The sequence below is a fragment of the Micromys minutus genome (genome assembly GCF_963924665.1).
Source record: "Micromys minutus genome assembly, chromosome: 2".
In the NCBI taxonomy this organism is placed as follows: domain Eukaryota; kingdom Metazoa; phylum Chordata; class Mammalia; order Rodentia; family Muridae; genus Micromys; species Micromys minutus.
Genome location: NC_137971.1, coordinates 21,815,638 through 21,831,785, shown reverse-complemented (window position 1 = coordinate 21,831,785; position 16,148 = coordinate 21,815,638). Strand labels below are relative to the sequence as shown.

The 16,148-nt window shown below is 38.8% G+C and overlaps 1 protein-coding gene across 4 annotated transcripts in view; it reads left to right on the top strand.

Moving 5' to 3' along the window:
- Positions 1–596: 596 nt before the first annotated feature.
- HELLS (helicase, lymphoid specific) overlaps positions 597–16,148 on the top strand; it is a gene marked incomplete at its 3' end in the record, with an annotated part of 33,929 nt that continues 18,377 nt past the window's right edge. For all 4 annotated transcript variants that reach the window (XM_080911493.1, XM_080911491.1, XM_080911492.1 and 1 more), the window contains exons 1-7: positions 597–716; positions 5,546–5,668; positions 8,940–8,996; positions 10,918–10,951; positions 11,044–11,108; positions 13,354–13,392; positions 14,450–14,677. In XM_080911493.1, coding sequence (XP_080767619.1) covers positions 612–716; positions 5,546–5,668; positions 8,940–8,996; positions 10,918–10,951; positions 11,044–11,108; positions 13,354–13,392; positions 14,450–14,677 — 651 coding nt within the window. In that variant the 5' untranslated portion in view covers positions 597–611. The remainder of the gene's footprint in view (positions 717–5,545; positions 5,669–8,939; positions 8,997–10,917; positions 10,952–11,043; positions 11,109–13,353; positions 13,393–14,449; positions 14,678–16,148) is intronic.

The following is a 16,148-nucleotide window of genomic DNA, read 5'->3' as shown; positions in this document are numbered from 1 at the left end:
CCAGGTAAAAGCTTAATGTATCCCTACTGCAGAGAGGCGGAAGACGAGCACAAGCTGGTCCAAATCTCGTGAGCCGAGGCCCTTAGCGGGCGGGGAGCCGGAAGTCTCGCGAGATGAGCGGGTTTTCCCGCGAAAGAGAAGCGCGCGAACTTCTCGCGCCGTGGGGTGGGCGAGCCGACCAGCAGTCCTGCACTGTGAGGAGTTAGGTCTCAGCGTTTGAGGGGACCAGATTCCTGGCCGGTGTCCAGCCATGCCTGCGGAGCGGCCGGCGAGTAGTGCCGGTGAGCCGGCGGCGGGGAGGCTGCACCCCCCGGGGAGGGAGCCCGTCGGGGTCTGGGCTGAGGGGGAATGAGGCGTGAGGAGCCGGCGACCTCGTCTGCTGGGTGGCACGGAATGGTTTCCACAAGCCTCCCCTGCACCTCTCCTCACGAGCTGGGTCCGGGCAGATGGGCTTTGTCACCCAATCGCTATCTATGGCTTTTGCTTCCAATGCAACCGGGAAGGGAGGAGGGCCGTGGAGGGCTTTCGGTAAGTTGGAACTTGGTGGTTGGAACTTTTAGATCACACTCTGAAAGCTCCCCCATCCTCCCTTAGGGCCCTTGGCTCCAGAAATGGCTGAGCAAACGGAGCCTGCAGTGATTACTCCTGCCATGCTGGAGGAGGAAGAGCAGCTCGAGGCTGAGGGACTTGAACAAGAGCGGAAGATGTTAGAAGAGGTAAATGCCCCAGGACCCGAGGCTCTCCCCGCTTCCTTCCCACCCCGAGCGATCCTTCACCTTTTGCTTGGCTTTCCCTTGAACTTCAGAGCAGCCCAGGTCACTTGGCTTTTCCGTACTTGTAAAGATGCAATCGTGGGCACGTGCTTTAAATGGGAGGTTTCTGAAGTGTGTTCTTGGAGTAGGTTGCAACGTCTCTTGAGTGAACGTTTCAGTTTGCAATTTTGACTATTAAGAGTTAGCCAAAGTCACTGAAGCATGCTTTCTTTTGCCATCTTTATAACTTTTAAGCTATGTACTTTCACTGTATACCTAATAGCCAACATTAATCTTTTATGCCCAGAGTCATAATGTATGAACTACTAGACAGAGATGGTAGAAATTGACGTAAATCAAAGGCTGGGCTGTAATCCGGGTCTGCTGATTATTCCCATCTCCTCTATTTTTCTGTTGGGTTTGTTCGTTTTTGAGACAGGATTGGACTGGTCTCTAGACCCCAGGGTCCACCTGCCTAGCTTTGTAGTGCTGTGCAATCATTCCCTGCTGCTGAGGATTTCCTAACAATTTATTACTGTTTGCTGCCCAAGTGATCAACCTGTTTTAGTTTTCTAGAAGTAAGGTATTTAGCTAAAACTGAGGTGTGAGGTTTTCATGACAAGTCATAGTATTTGTAGTTTCTTTAAACAGAACCTTTTAAAAGTTAGTAAAAGCAGCTTTTAACATTTGGCAAGTTTATTTTTTGATTAGTAGTATGAAGTCCCACTCTGTGGCTTAATTGTTGCATATGCAAGAAAAGGTGATATATTCATGGGAAGTTCTTAAATCCTTAGTTTTTTTTTTTTTTTTCTTTTTTTTCTTCCTTGCATTTATTTTATCCTGTCAATAGAATATGAATTCTCTTTGGGATATTTAATCTTAATACAAAAGTGGCCTGTACCACCTTTTCTAGCTTACATTCTTTTTTAAAAAATATTTTTTCCTTTATTTTGAAGTGTGTGTGTGTGTGTGTGTGTGTGTGTGTGTGTGTGTGTGTGTGTGTGTGATGTTCATTTGAGTTGGAGTAGCTACAGGTGAGTTTGGAGCTAGAATAAGCAGGTTGTGAGCCATCTGACAGGAATGCTGGGAAACAAACCTGGCACCTCTGCAAGAGCAGTTGCACTTTTACCTGCTTAGCCGTCTTTCCATCCCTTATTTTCACAAATGAACAAACTGAGCCAGTTGGTCATAAAGTAAATGTGCCAAAGTCCAGCTCCAGTGGGGTTCAGGTCCCAAAGAGGTGTAGAGTTAGTGGGAGACTAACCTGTCTAAAGACAAATTAGGCAAGATAGCTGGTTTACTAAAGACTTTACACCTTTTATACTCTGTATTTGTATGGTAGCTTAATCACAGGTAATGTTGAAAGTGGTCTTAATGATTCCATGAGATGTATGATCTCACAGATTGTTAAATTCAGCAAGATTCTAAGTCCCTGTTGTTCTCTGAGGCTCAACAACCGTTTACATTTTCACCAGCAGGCTCTCAGCCTTTGTGGTCAGGAGGTCCCAGACACTGAGTCCTGAGAAACCAACCCTTATGAGCAATTTTCATTCTTCAAGGGGCAGTGTTGGCACCATGGAACACAATAAGCATTGAGTGTTTCTTTTCCTACTTGCATTCCGACGTGCCTTAGTCTTAAAATATGGGCCTGTTCTCATTCTGTCCCCAAAGGAAAGTTCCTGATATCTTACTCTTCTTACATTAGCCGTACCATCCTCCTTCCCTCAGTGGATGCTCCTGTCTATGGTAGAGGGATCAAGCCAGTCTAACTTCTTAACAGAATCTGCTCCTCACAGGGACACCTTTCATCTCGTAAGTCACACACCCAGGGAATCAGTTGTGGGCACTATCTCAGACTCTGGGTCTCGATTGTTCCTCTCACTTGTGTGCTTCCGTCCTCGGGAGCAGGTGTAAGTGCCTAAGAGTTCCTGGAACCGTCTTTCAGTTAACAAATCTTTACGAAGTGATAAGTCACGTGATTCATGTTGCATATTTTGTATGTCAGTGTTCTTTTTTATTTGTGTTTGTGTTGCATGTGAAGGACGGACGGAAATTGATGTTAAATGTCTTCCATTCTCCATTTAATTAAAAATGATTAGTGTGAGTGGGCCCGTATATACCGTGGCACATGTGTGGAAGTCAGAGGACAGCTTTATGGAGTCTGTTCTTCCATCTGCCTTCATGTGGGTTCCAGGGATTGAATACAGGTTGTCAGGCTTGAATGGCAAGGCTTTTTTTTTTTTTAAAACTGACCCACTAATCCATTTCCCTGTATACCGCTTTTTTCTTCTTAAGACATAACCTCTCATTGATCACCCATCTTACCTATTCATCTAGTTAGGACAGCAAGCCCAGGAATCCTCCTGTCTCTACCTCTTCAGTGTTGAAATTACTAACATCATGGTGCTCACTTTTATGGGGTTCTGGGAGTCCTAACTGAGTCTTCATGGTTTCACGTTAAGCACTTTATCAACTAAACCCACTCGCTAACCTCCTGCCAGTCAGCATTTTTTAATTCTGTTGGTTTTTTCCACTTTGGATAAAGATGGGGGCATAATATATAGTTCTAGTTAGCCTCAGACTGTTGAGGCTCTAGCATTGTTAAACCTCAATGATGGTTTATTAAGAGTAGGGTCACACTAGGCCTCATACCTGGAATCAGAGTACTTGTGGCAGCTTGAAGATCACATGTTCCAGTCATCCCTACATGGGTCACCCTCAGCTGCGTAGCTAAATAGGGGTTTTGCAGGGAGCCTTAGCTATATGATAGTCTATCTTAAAAAAAAAAAATGCTTGGTCTTTGTGGTACTTCACACCTATAAATTAAGGACAACACTTGGGAGACTGAGGCTGAAAAATTGCAAGTTTAAGACTATCTTAGGCTGTAAAACAAAACCTTATATCAAAAATAGTCACTGGGCTGTAGTGACATGCTATCCAGGATTGGGTCTCAGTGTTCACATGGTGGCTTACAACCATCTCTAACTCCAGTTCCTAGATAACCCAACGTCCTTGTCTGAACTCTATAGGTATCAGGAAATTGTGTGCTATATTACACATATCCACATATATTTATACACACACACACACACACACACACACACACACACACACACACACAGGGAAAATAGTTAACTACATAATATAATTTTCCCCACTCCTAAAATAAATCTTAAAATCATGCTAGACATGGTTGTGCATGTATGCCTTTAATCTCAGCACTCAGGATGGGGGTAGGGGACAGAAGGCAGGTGTGAGTAAGAGGCCAGCCTGGTCTACATAGCAAAGTCTAGACAAGACATGGAGAAAGAAATCTCAAAACAAAAGACAGAAAAAGGTCAGGTTTTATTTCCAATGTTTTATTGAGTCCTTATCTACTTTGTGAAGTACATAGAGATAATTACATTTTAAAAATTGTAGAGGTGGGTTAGTGTTAATTGCTCTTGCAAAGGTTCTGAGTTAGAGTCCAGAACCCATGTTGAGTGGCTCATAAATCTCTAGCTCCAGGGGATCTGACATCTCTGGCATCCATGCACGCCTTCAGTCTTCTCAAAGACACAGCTTTAATTCCTGGCACCCATGTGGTGGATCATAATCCTCTATAACTCCAGTTCCAGGCGATCCAGTGCCCACCTGACCTCTGGATACCAGGCATACAAGTGGTTCACAGACATGATACATGTAGATAAAACATCTATACACATAAATTTATAAATAAATGTTATATAAAAGTAACAAAGAAAGTAGAGATTTGTAGTTCAAAGTTTCAAAGACATGAAACCAATGATCTAGCTGGGTGTGGTGGCCCATGTGTAATTCCAGTATCTGGGAGGTAGATGCAGGAGTATCAACTCAAGGTCATCTTCTGTTAACATAGTAAATTTGAGGTGAGTTTCAGCTCTCAAAAGGAAGCTAAAGGATAAAGGCAAAGCTCTGAGGAACACAAAATGTTGACAGGGGCTAATAAGGCATGAACCCTATAACATGCATATTGAACTTTGAAAAGAGGTTTGTACTAATCAGATCACTCAGCTGGAAAATTGTTGGGTGTATAAGACTGACAACCTGGAACTGGATCTATGTAAAGGTAGGAGAAAATTAACTTCAGTGTTTTCTTTTGCTCCTCACAAATAGGTGTGCGGACCTGCTAAGGTCCATCCATGTTGCCTGCATATAGACAGACAAATCAGGAAGAGGTTTATTTCAGTGTCACTGTTCTGATTCAGGTTTGAGTGGCTGAATTTGGTAATGACATTTTTGAAGGCGGAATCTCCAAGTGGCAGAGGACATAATATACATAGCACAGGTTTTGTGTTTTGTTCTGAGGGTTTTTTGTTTGTTTGTTTGTTTTTGTTTTTTGATAGAGAATCTCTTGTGTCCCAGATTTGCTTTGAATTCCCTGTATAACAATGGCTATCCTTGAACTCTTCATTCTCCATCTATCTCCTGAGTACTAGGAGTAAAGGCATAGGCCACTGTGCCTGGATAACAGCAATTTTAAAGTTATAAGAAGACGTGGTTTTGTGAGTTTTGTTTTGATTAGCATAAAGTATTTTTCATACGTGTCATTTTATTTACTTTGTTAATTCCTCCCTTCCTATTCTCTTAGTGGTTTGCGTTCTTTGGGTGTTGTTTTTATTTTAATTTTATTTTCATTGCTTTGTTTAATGTATTTTGAGACAGGGTCTTGTGTAATTATTAGGCTGCTACCTAACTTGCTGTGTAGAAAGATATCCTTGAATGATAATTGTATGTCTTTAATTTAGTATCATGGAATATTTTTCTTTGTATAGGCTCAAAAGTCTTGGGACAGAGAGTCCACTGAAATTCGGTACCGCAGACTTCAGCATTTGCTTGAAAAGAGCAATATCTACTCAAAATTTTTGTTGACTAAAATGGAACAACAGCAGTTGGAGGTATGTATGTATGATAGATAGGTTAGAAACGTTTTGGAAACAGCTTTTTGAGGTATAAATTAGTACAGTTAAATGTAGAGATTTCAAATTTATTCTCAGTTTTAAATTTTTTAATTTTATGTTAATTATGTTTTTGTCGCATATTTGTATGTGTATGTACCATGGGCATGCCAGAAGAAGGTGTTGGATCTCCAGCCCCTAGTTCTTGTTTTGACTAGTGAATGTATAGACTTGTGTAATCACCAACACAATTGAAATAATGTGCATTTCTATTCCAAATGTACTCCTGTGACATCATCAGGCTTTATGGTGACTCTCACTATTGATTAGTAGTGCTTGACCAGGATAGTATATTAGTGGAACCATTGTATTATAGGATTATAGAACTTTGGTTTCACCTTGTTTTCTATATCATATAATTCGGAAAGCCCTAGGATCTCCACTGTGGTATCTTTTTGTATGCTGATGAGTTAACACATTGTGGTGCCTAGAACTGGGGGTTAGTCACTCACAAGCTGAAATAGGATTAGAGGTGTATACCACGCTCAAAGAAAGTTGTTTGTTGTTCCCTTGTGGTCAATGCTTTAATCATTGGTACCTGTAGGAGCATCCATTTATGGATCAGTTAGAAGAAATGTGTTCTGAAGAGAGCACTGAAGCCTAAGCCCCTTTTGCCATGCAGTTCTTTACCTATGTCTTTATTAGGTGTTCATCAGTATCTTGTAATAGACCACATTTCATGGTCAAAACAAAGGCTGAACAACTTGAACATTTCATTTGGCAGAGTGATTGAGGACTGGGAGTCTAAGCATTTAGTCTCTAAGACCTGGTACTCTAGGACAGAGATTATGTCAGAGTTGAACTGAATTGAATTCTGATACTGTTTAGCAGCTGTACATTTACTCTCTGCTTTATGTTGACAAGAAGAGTTAAGTTTTACCAGTTAAGGAAAAAAGTTTGAGCAGGTAATTGTTGATGAAAGAATAGGAAAAACCTAGTTTTTTCCCCTCGATATGTAGGTTAACTAGATATGCACTTTTTTCTTTCTATTTTCAGATTTATTATGCAGTGTATTTAAAAAATTTTTAAAGATAGAATTAAAATTTAAAATTTTATTTTTAAGTAAGCATCTCATTTCTTTCTTTTTTTATTAAAGATTTATTTTCTTTATATGAGTATACCACAGCTGTCTTCAAACAGAGCAGAAGAGGGCATCAAATCCCATTACTGATGGTTGTGAGCCACCATGTGGTTGCTGGGCATTGAACTCAGGACCTAGAATTACAATTAGTGCTCTTATCCACTGAGCCATCTCCCCAGCTCCCTTCATTTCTTAAAATATCATTATTTTTGATGCTTTGAAGAGCACTGAATTGCACATTTTGGGTTTTTTGTTTTTGTTTTTGTTTTTTTTTGAGATGTGTCTCAAATATGTCTATTTTTTAGACTGGCTTTTAACTCAGGATTCATCTATTTCTGCTTCCTAAGTGCTGTGATTATAGTCATAACACTATCATGTGCAGCCACTTTCTCTTCATCTCTATTTTCTTTGGCAGTGCTAGGGCTTTAATCAAGTGTTACGGTTCATCTCAGATACTGAGTACTCTGAATACACTGAACCCTACACTTACAGTTTCTATTTGTGGATACATGTATACCTGGGAAGGGTACAACAGTTGTATGAATATTCCCATCAAGTTTTTCATCATGTCTACCTTCATCAGTTTCTCCACTGCTACTCTGTGCTGATATGTTTTCTAGTATTACGGATTTTATTTGCATGTTCCCTTGGTGATCTTATAGTGTATCTGAATATCTTCTTCATGTTTGAAAACTTTATCTTCAAACTTTTGAAAGATTTTTTTTTTAACTTGTGGGGCTGGAGAGATGTCTCAGTGGTTAAGAGCACTTGCCATTCTTGCAGAGGACCTGGGTTTAGTTCCCAGCACACATGGTGGCTTGCAACTATCCATAGGCATGAATATGGTACACATATATATGGGATTAAAGGTATGTGCCAGCTCATCCTGTTAATAAGTTAAAAAACAAGATACTGCTTCTGAGGAATTTTTTTTCTGTACAGTGAGTTGGCTCAATAGGTTAAAGTCACTAAACCTGAAGACCTGAATTTGATCCATGACACTTAGACGGTAGAATAATATTGCCTCCTGAAAGCTGTCTGACTATGTGTATCGTGTTACCTGTACCCCTCAAATAAACAAATAATAATTAATGATTTTTTCTTTAGTATTTTAGTTCCCTCCTGTGATTTTTTTAAAAAAATTGTCTTCTAGCTTTTGTTTCTCACGAGATTTAATGCAAGATTTAAAGAAAGTTAGCTACCTACTTCAACCTCATTAGCTTTTAGAGCATTTTCCAGAGTGTATTTGTCTTTATCACAGTGATCAACTAAGACTTTACTACATTTGCCAAAGGTCTTCCTTTTAGAAACCTTGTTCAAATCTTTGTGGTAAAATAATAAGCACAAAATAAGTCTTAAGTTTAATGAATTACAAGACAGCTTCTGTTTTAGTCATCTCTTAGACTGATGTGAGTCAGTACATTTACATCACTTGCTTACAATGGAAGAGACAGGACCCATGAGATGGCTGAGCAGGTAAAGGTGTTTGATCTCAGACCTGGCAACCTTTCCTTACAGATGTGCTAACATACAGACAAGAAAATGACATTTTGTTAAGACAAATGATAATGTAAATATGGCATAGCTTTTAGTTTAGGAATAACTTTGTCTTCCATGCACTGCTTTGTAGGACTTTTTAGTCTAGGGAGTAAACTTATTCCTTTTCCTGATTTTTTTTTTTTTTTTAAATACGAAGATTGTTTTACCAATTTAATGTTCAGTTGGTTGTCTTATGGCTTTGCCCATGGACATACCAGCTTTCTCTGTGCTTCACGGTTCTCTCTGGTACTTGACCTTGGAGATGTTACAAGTTTTCAGTTTTGAGTTTTATCTCATCTCAAAGACTTGGTTTCTGTTTATTTATCCTTGAGATTGAACTCAGGCTGTGAGCTAAGCAGTCAGAAGGTTTTCTTCTCAGAATTTACTGTCCTTTTGAAAACACTTGTCTAATATATTGGAACTGTATTTAGTTCTGTATGGCAGAAGAGGACAAATCTGTTTCCTATAATCCCATGAAGCCTAGAAATTCTTATTTTTAATTATTAGGTGATTAAAAAATTGAATACATGATGTTGTAATTGTAATATGTACTTTTTGTCACATGTCCTAAGGAGAAAAATTACCTTACAGGAACAGAAGAAGAAAGAGAAGTTGGAGAAAAAAAAACGGTCATTAAAAGTTACAGAGGTAATATAATAAACCAGGATTTCCCTTCTAGTGCTATGGATTGGTCTTGAATATATGTTAAATACATGATCTACCACTGAAAGATTCAGTTCTTTTGAGAAAATTGTTATTTATTTCATCATCTACCTAATTTCAGATTTATTCTTCCATTGTCTTTTTAAAATACTAATTTATATGTATGTTTTTGTTTTGCCTGGATGTGTGTAAGTATGCCATGTGTGGAATACCCCTGAGAGCCAGAAGTGGGTGTTATATATTTAGCTTGTCCATCTGTTTGCTGTTTGTTTACTTTAATTTTCAGCTCTTTACAAGTTTTCTTAATGGGTAGTGTATCTTTTTTAAAGATGCATTTTTATTTTATGAATATGAGTTAGAGTCTGTGTATGTGTGTGTGTACGCTTACACATATATACATACACATACATACATACATACATACAAACACACATTTAAAACACATGTGTGCCTGGTACCTGGAGAGGCCAGAAGAGGGCATTGTGAGATGCTAGGTGGGTGCTGGGACTTATACCTGGAACTTCTAGGAAAGGAGCCAGTGCTCCTAAACACTTAACCATTGTTCCTGCTCCCCCTTCAAATTAAAAAACAAAACAAAACAAAAAAAAAACCAAAAAAACCTTTAAACTATCCTTTTATTTTTATATGTATTTGTGGTGTGTCTGAAGGCTTATGAATATTTACATGTGTACATGTATGAAATACCAGGGTTGGTGTTTGGAGGCTTCCTAGGTTATTCCATGTTTGTGAGGCAGAGTCTCAGTTACTTACCAGTATGTTCTGACTAGCTAACCTGCTTTCTCCAGAGAGCTCTAGAATTCACTGGGGACACTATGCTCACTTAGCATCTACATGGGTTCTTGAATCTAAACTAGTTTTCACACTTAAAACTGTCTAGGCATCTCCCTGGCCCCCCCCCCCCTTTTTTTTAAACATAATTATTGATAGTATTTTGGTTGTATTTATCCCATTTACTCACTTTCATTGAATCCCTTCTCCCTAACATTTTGTTCTTCTATGTTCATATCTATTTGTTTTTGGGACTCACTGAGTTCTGGGGTTTTTTGTGTGAGCATGATGAATAGGGACGTTATATTACTGGTCTCTAATTCACAGAGCTCTGCCTGTCTTTGACTCTGGAATGCTGGGATTAAGTATTTGGCACTACCACATCAGGAAGTCTTTTATATTGATATTTTTATTATATATATATTTGTGTGATCACCCAACTATGTTTGAGTGGTCATGGAGTATTAGAATAGGGCATTGAATCCTATAAAGCAGTTGTGACTGGCCCAGTGTGGCTTCTAGGAACCAAACTCTGGTTGTCTGCCAGAACAGGAAGTACTGTTAAGCCTTGAGTCATCTTTACAGTCCCTGATCAATACCATTTATATAACCTGGAATACACACAAGCAAAATGATCATGAAATTATAAGGTCGATCATCTGGTTAATGAATTCTAGGCCAGCTAAAGCTATACAGTGAGAATCTCTCAAAACAAACAAACATAAAAGGAAGTGTAATAACATAAGGATCCTTAGTAAAAATAACATTCTAGGATCTTAAAAGATAGCTCAGCAATCAAGGGCACTGCATGTTCTTCCAGAGGCCCTGGCTTTTATTCCTAGTATCCACATGATGGTTCTTTTGTTCTGTTGTTTTTTCAGACAGGTTTATCTTGACACTTGCTCTGTAGACCAGGATGCACCTTCCTCTGATTCTTTAAGTGCTGAGATTAAAGGCGTGTGCCACCAGCACCTGGCTCACATTCATGGTTCTTTTTAGGGGAATCTGATGTTCTCTTCTGTTATTGGCACCAGGTTTGCACAGGGTGCACAGATGAACTTGTAGGGAGAACATATAAAATTTAAAAATACTAACATTCTAAATCTTTGTTTTGTAGGGTAAAAATCCAGATGGAAATGAAGAGAATCCAGGTAAATTGATTTTGTTCCAGCTTAAACGATGTATGTTTGTACTTTTGTTTTTAGCTGCTATTATAAGTTAAATGGTTTTTTCTTATTTATAGTCATGAAAAAGAAAAGAGGAAGAGAAGATGAATCTTACAATATTTCAGAGGTCATGTCAAAAGAGGTAATAATATAAGGAGATGACATAATATTTCATGTTGTCTAAAATATACTGTTGGTTTTACCGGGTTTTTTTTTGTTGTTGGATATTCTTTGTATTTACAATTCAGGTGTTAATCTCCTATCAGACAATCTCATCCAACCTCACTCTCCTACCTCAGCATTTCTGTACACTGGGAAAACGACCCTTTGCTGAACCAAAGTCCTCTCCTTTCATTGATGCCAGAGTATGATATTTTCTGCTGCAAATGCACCTGGAGCCATGGGTCTCTCCATGTGAACTCATTGGTTGGTGTTTTAATCCCCAGGAGCTGTGGTGGGTTTGGTTAGTTGATAATTTTGTTCTTCCCATGGGGTTGCAGACCCTTTCAACCCCTTCAGTCCTTTCTTTAGCTCCTCTGTTGGGGTGGCTTTACTTTAAAAATGTATTTACTTGGGCTGGAGAGATGGCTCAACGGTTAATAGCACTGACTGTTCTTCCAGAGGTCCTGAGTTCAAGTCCCAGTAACCATATGGTGGCTCACAACCACCTGTAATGGGATCTGATGCTTTCTTCTGGTGTGTCTGAAGACAGCTACAATGTACTCATATACATTCAATAAATAAATAAATTTAAAAAGTATATTTACTTGCTGGATAGTGGTGGTACATGCCTTTAATCCCATATTTTGGTGGCACAAGAAAGCAGGTTTCTATGAATACAAGGCCACACTACTCTGCAGAGTAAGTCCCAGAACAGCCAAAGATGCAGAGAAATCCCTGTCTCAAAAATTTAACAAAAATGTGTTTATTTAATTGGACTTTGTGATGCATGCTTTTCAATTCCTGCAATTGGGACGCAGAAGCAGGTGGATCTCTAGTTTCCAGGCCTGCCTGGTCTACATTGTTTCAAGCTAGATATGACCTGTCTTAAGTAAAAGATATTCATTTGATGAAAAAAAATTAATTTATTTGCATGGTTTTGCCTACTTACATAGATATGCAGTGTCCTCAATCCAGAACAGAACATCAGATCCCCAGGAACCAGAATTACAGAAAGATTGTTGAATTACCATGTGAGTGTTAGGAATTGAACTTAGGTCATCTGGAAGAGCAACAGTGCTCTTAACCACTGAGCCATTTCTTTAACCCTAACAATAGTTTTTTGTTGTTGTTATTAATACAAAGTCTTAGTGTATAAATCAGGCTGGCCTCTAACTCGGGATTCTGCTGCCCTAGCTAGCTTTCTGAGTGTTGGGTATACAATAGTGTGCAGGTACATCAACCTTCATCATGTTTATTAAGTATCGAGTGGATTTTAATAAAATTATAACCTTGTGGAGAAAGTAGAGTAGAGCTTTCTGGCTTATAGGAACAGTGTGTGGAGATGCATAGACTGCTTTGTGTGGGGCTACAGCAGAGATGCTAAGATGTGCTCATGCAGGAGGATGGTACCAGCCGTGGAAGGAATCCATGAATCTGTGGTTTATAAATGCTCACACCTTTGTACATAATAAAGACCTGAAGAGGGCCTGAAGTTCCTTGGAGCTGTAGTTAAGTCATTTGTGAAGTGCCCTGATTATTATGTATATTGAAATCTGAATTCCGGTACTTATTATGATTATATAGTAATCTTTCTTACTTTCTGAGCCATTTTCCCAATTTTTTATCTTCCCCCCCCCTTTGAGGCAGGGGGGAAAAGTTACAGTTTAACTTTGGCTATCTTAGAATTAGCTGTGTAGTAAAGCTGGTCTTGAACTCACAGTGCTAGATCAGTGCGTCTTTGCCTTTCTGGGGTTAAAGTCATATGCTATTCCCAGCTCATGCTTTAAAGTATTTCATCGCAGTTCTTGTCTCTGAGCTCTTGCTACTTCACAACAGTCCTCAATTCCCCCACCCATCTCCCTTTTTCCTCACAATGCTGGCTACTAAAGCTAGTGCCTATCTCAGTCAGCCATGTATTTGTGTATTCACCACTGTTTGTTGTAAAAAGACACATCTTTAATTAAAGATGAGAGTAATTTACCTGGATCATGTTGGTGGGGGTGTGGAAATGGTAGTCCTTTTTTTTGTTTTGTTTTGTTTTATTCTTTAGAGACAGAGTTTCTCTGTTTAAAAGTCTTAGCTATCCTGGAACTTTGTAGACCAGGGTTGGTTTAAACTCAGATCCTCCAGTCTTTGCCTCCTTGGTGCTGGTATTAAAGACATGCACCACTAGACCGTGGTAGAAGTGGTAGTCTTAAACATTATTTTTATGTTTTCAATCTTAGGAAATTTTGTCAGTGGCTAAAAAACATAAGGAAAATGAGGTAAGACTTATAAATTTTATTACTATTTGTATTTCTGTGTGCATGAATGAATGTGCATGCTCTGGCATGTGCTATGGAGCTCAGAAGAATAGGTTAATGGAAGGGTCCTTTACCTGCTATGCCATCTTGCTGTCCCTTGTTTACTTGTTTGTTTTATATTAGTTTAATTATTGGATGTATGGCATGCAGGTATCAGGGTAACTTGCAGAAATTATTTTTTTATCATGTGTGGGTCCTTAGGATTGAACAAGTCAGACCATCATTAAGGTTGCTAGCAAATGTTGAGCCATTTTGCTTCTTCTAACACTTTTGAACAGGAGAGAATGGCATTTCGAATCTGGTATAACCAGTTATCTCAGGTGTGCATGGAGGACTATGAGTTTGAGCCAGCCTGAGATGCATAGGAGGTAGTTAAGTTACAAACAAAGAAGGCTTTTCTAACTGGTAAAAATCTATAATTGATTATTGTTATTGAGCTTCAAAAATAGATATATATTGGCATTTCTTTTTTAAAGATTGTTTTTATTTATGTTGTCTATACAATACAAATACATTTGAGTTCTTGAAGAGGCCATAAAAGGCTTTCCCAGAGCTGGAGTAGAGGTGGGTGACGAGTAGAGTAGTAGACGAGTGAATTCTGTTCTGCAAGATCTCCTAACTATGAAGATCTAAGCCATCTCTATGCACTGTTAACTTTTTTTTTTTTTAATGACTTCACATTTGGGAAAAGGAAGGTCTTGGAGATTGTGATTGTACATACAGCTTTATTTTCTAGAACTAGTAACTTCAGTATTGTAGATTTTGTTATGTTTTCTTTTTTGGGAAAAAAAAGTGTAATGCATGATCTGTGTGTGTGTGCCCATCAGTGTATATGTGAAAGTTAGGACAACTTTAAAATCAGTGGTTTTCTCATTCTAACTCAAGTCTCCATGCTTCCACAGCAAGTGCTTTTTTACCTACTGAGCTATGCCACCAGCCTGCTGCATTTTCTGGTAGATAAATAGGGTACATAGTAGCATTTAATATCAAGACTTTAATTAAACATTTCTCATTACAGGATGAAAACTCTTCCACTACTAATCTTTGTGTAGAAGATCTTCAGAAAAATAAGGATTCAAATAGTATGATTAAAGATAGATTGTCTCAAACTGTTAGACAGAATTCTAAATTCTTTTTTGACCCAGTTCGGAAATGTAATGGACAGCCTGTACCCTTTCAACAACCAAAGCATTTCACGGGAGGAGTGATGAGATGGTACCAAGTAGAAGGCATGGAATGGCTTAGGGTAATGAGTTGTCTTCTCTTCTTTTTTAATTTTGTGTCTATGTGGGGGTTGAGGGTATGTGCACATGTGTATATATCAGAAGATGATTTTGTGGAGTCTGTTCTCTCCACCTTTATGTGAATATTTACAATTTAACTTAGCAGGCTTGCATGCCAAACACTTTTATCTGCTAAGCTATCATGCCATTCCAGATTTTATCATCATCATCATTATCATCTTTATATTTATTTGGTGTGTGTGTGTGTGTGTGTGTGTGTGTGTGTGTGTGTGTGTGTGAGAGAGAGAGAGAGAGAGAGAGAGAGAGAGAGAGAGAGAGAGAGATATGGGTTGACTCATGTGCGGCCATGGTGTATGATTTGAGGGTGTCAGAGTAACTTTGGTTGATCCCACCTTGAGGATTGAGTACAGTGTAGCCTAGCATGTGTAGTAGGGCTTTTATCTGCTGAGCACTTGGCACCATTTTTTGTTTTTAAGACATTTTTGTTTTTGTTTGAAAGAGAAGCAAGTTTCATATTTAACTGAGGCTGGTTTGCATCCAACTCGTCAAAGGATGGCATTGCATTCCCTGTGAAACCTGTGTGGAATTGTCATTCTAGGTATATGCATGAGTAAAAGTACTTTACTAGCTGGCTCAGGAGCTTGAGACTCCTGTTTTTGTAGGAGAGAGATTACAAGTGCATGTGTTTTACTGTGTCCAGTTTGTGTGGTTTGGGTTTCCAAAGTCAGTTTCTTAGACTTAGTGCAGTGAGCACTTTTCTCACTGATCCATTTCCCCAGCCCTTGAGTTACCTGCTTTTGTTTTGTTTTTAGAGACACAGTTTCACTCTGTAGCTTTGGTTGACCCTAGTTTTACTACATTCTTAGGCTAGTGTAGTCTTGGATTCAGAGGTTCATCTTCCTCTGCTTTCTGAATGCTGGGATCAAAAATATGTGGTACCACACCTGATCATAAGTTTTAAATTTTGATATTGCATATGGATTCTTTTCTTTGATTAAGTAGCATGATACTCTACTATTCAAAAATTTCAATTTTAGTATAGAAATATTTGCATGGCTTTTTTAAAAACATTTTTTGTGTTTGTTGAGTGGTACATGTACACCTCATAGTTTTATGTTTTGCAGTGGTTGTCTGTATAAAGCCATAAGAGAGCATTAGATGCTTTGTGACTGGAGTTGCAGGTGATTGTGGAATACCCAGTGTAGATGTTGGGATCTTAACTGGGATCCTGTGGAAGAGAAGCAAGTGCTCCTGACTGCAGAGTCATCTCTCCAGTCCCCTGTGTGTATTTCCTGAGTGTTTTAAAGTGGAAATTTTAACTTTTAAAATGAGTGTTAGGCCCTTCAACACTTTCTATGTCCTAGATAAAGGACTTCTCATAACTTAGAGTGTATATTAGTAGGCTAGATTCATAGGATTGTTTATGCTTTTAAAAATGAAGTCTTTGTTAATTCAAATGTTTGTATTAACATT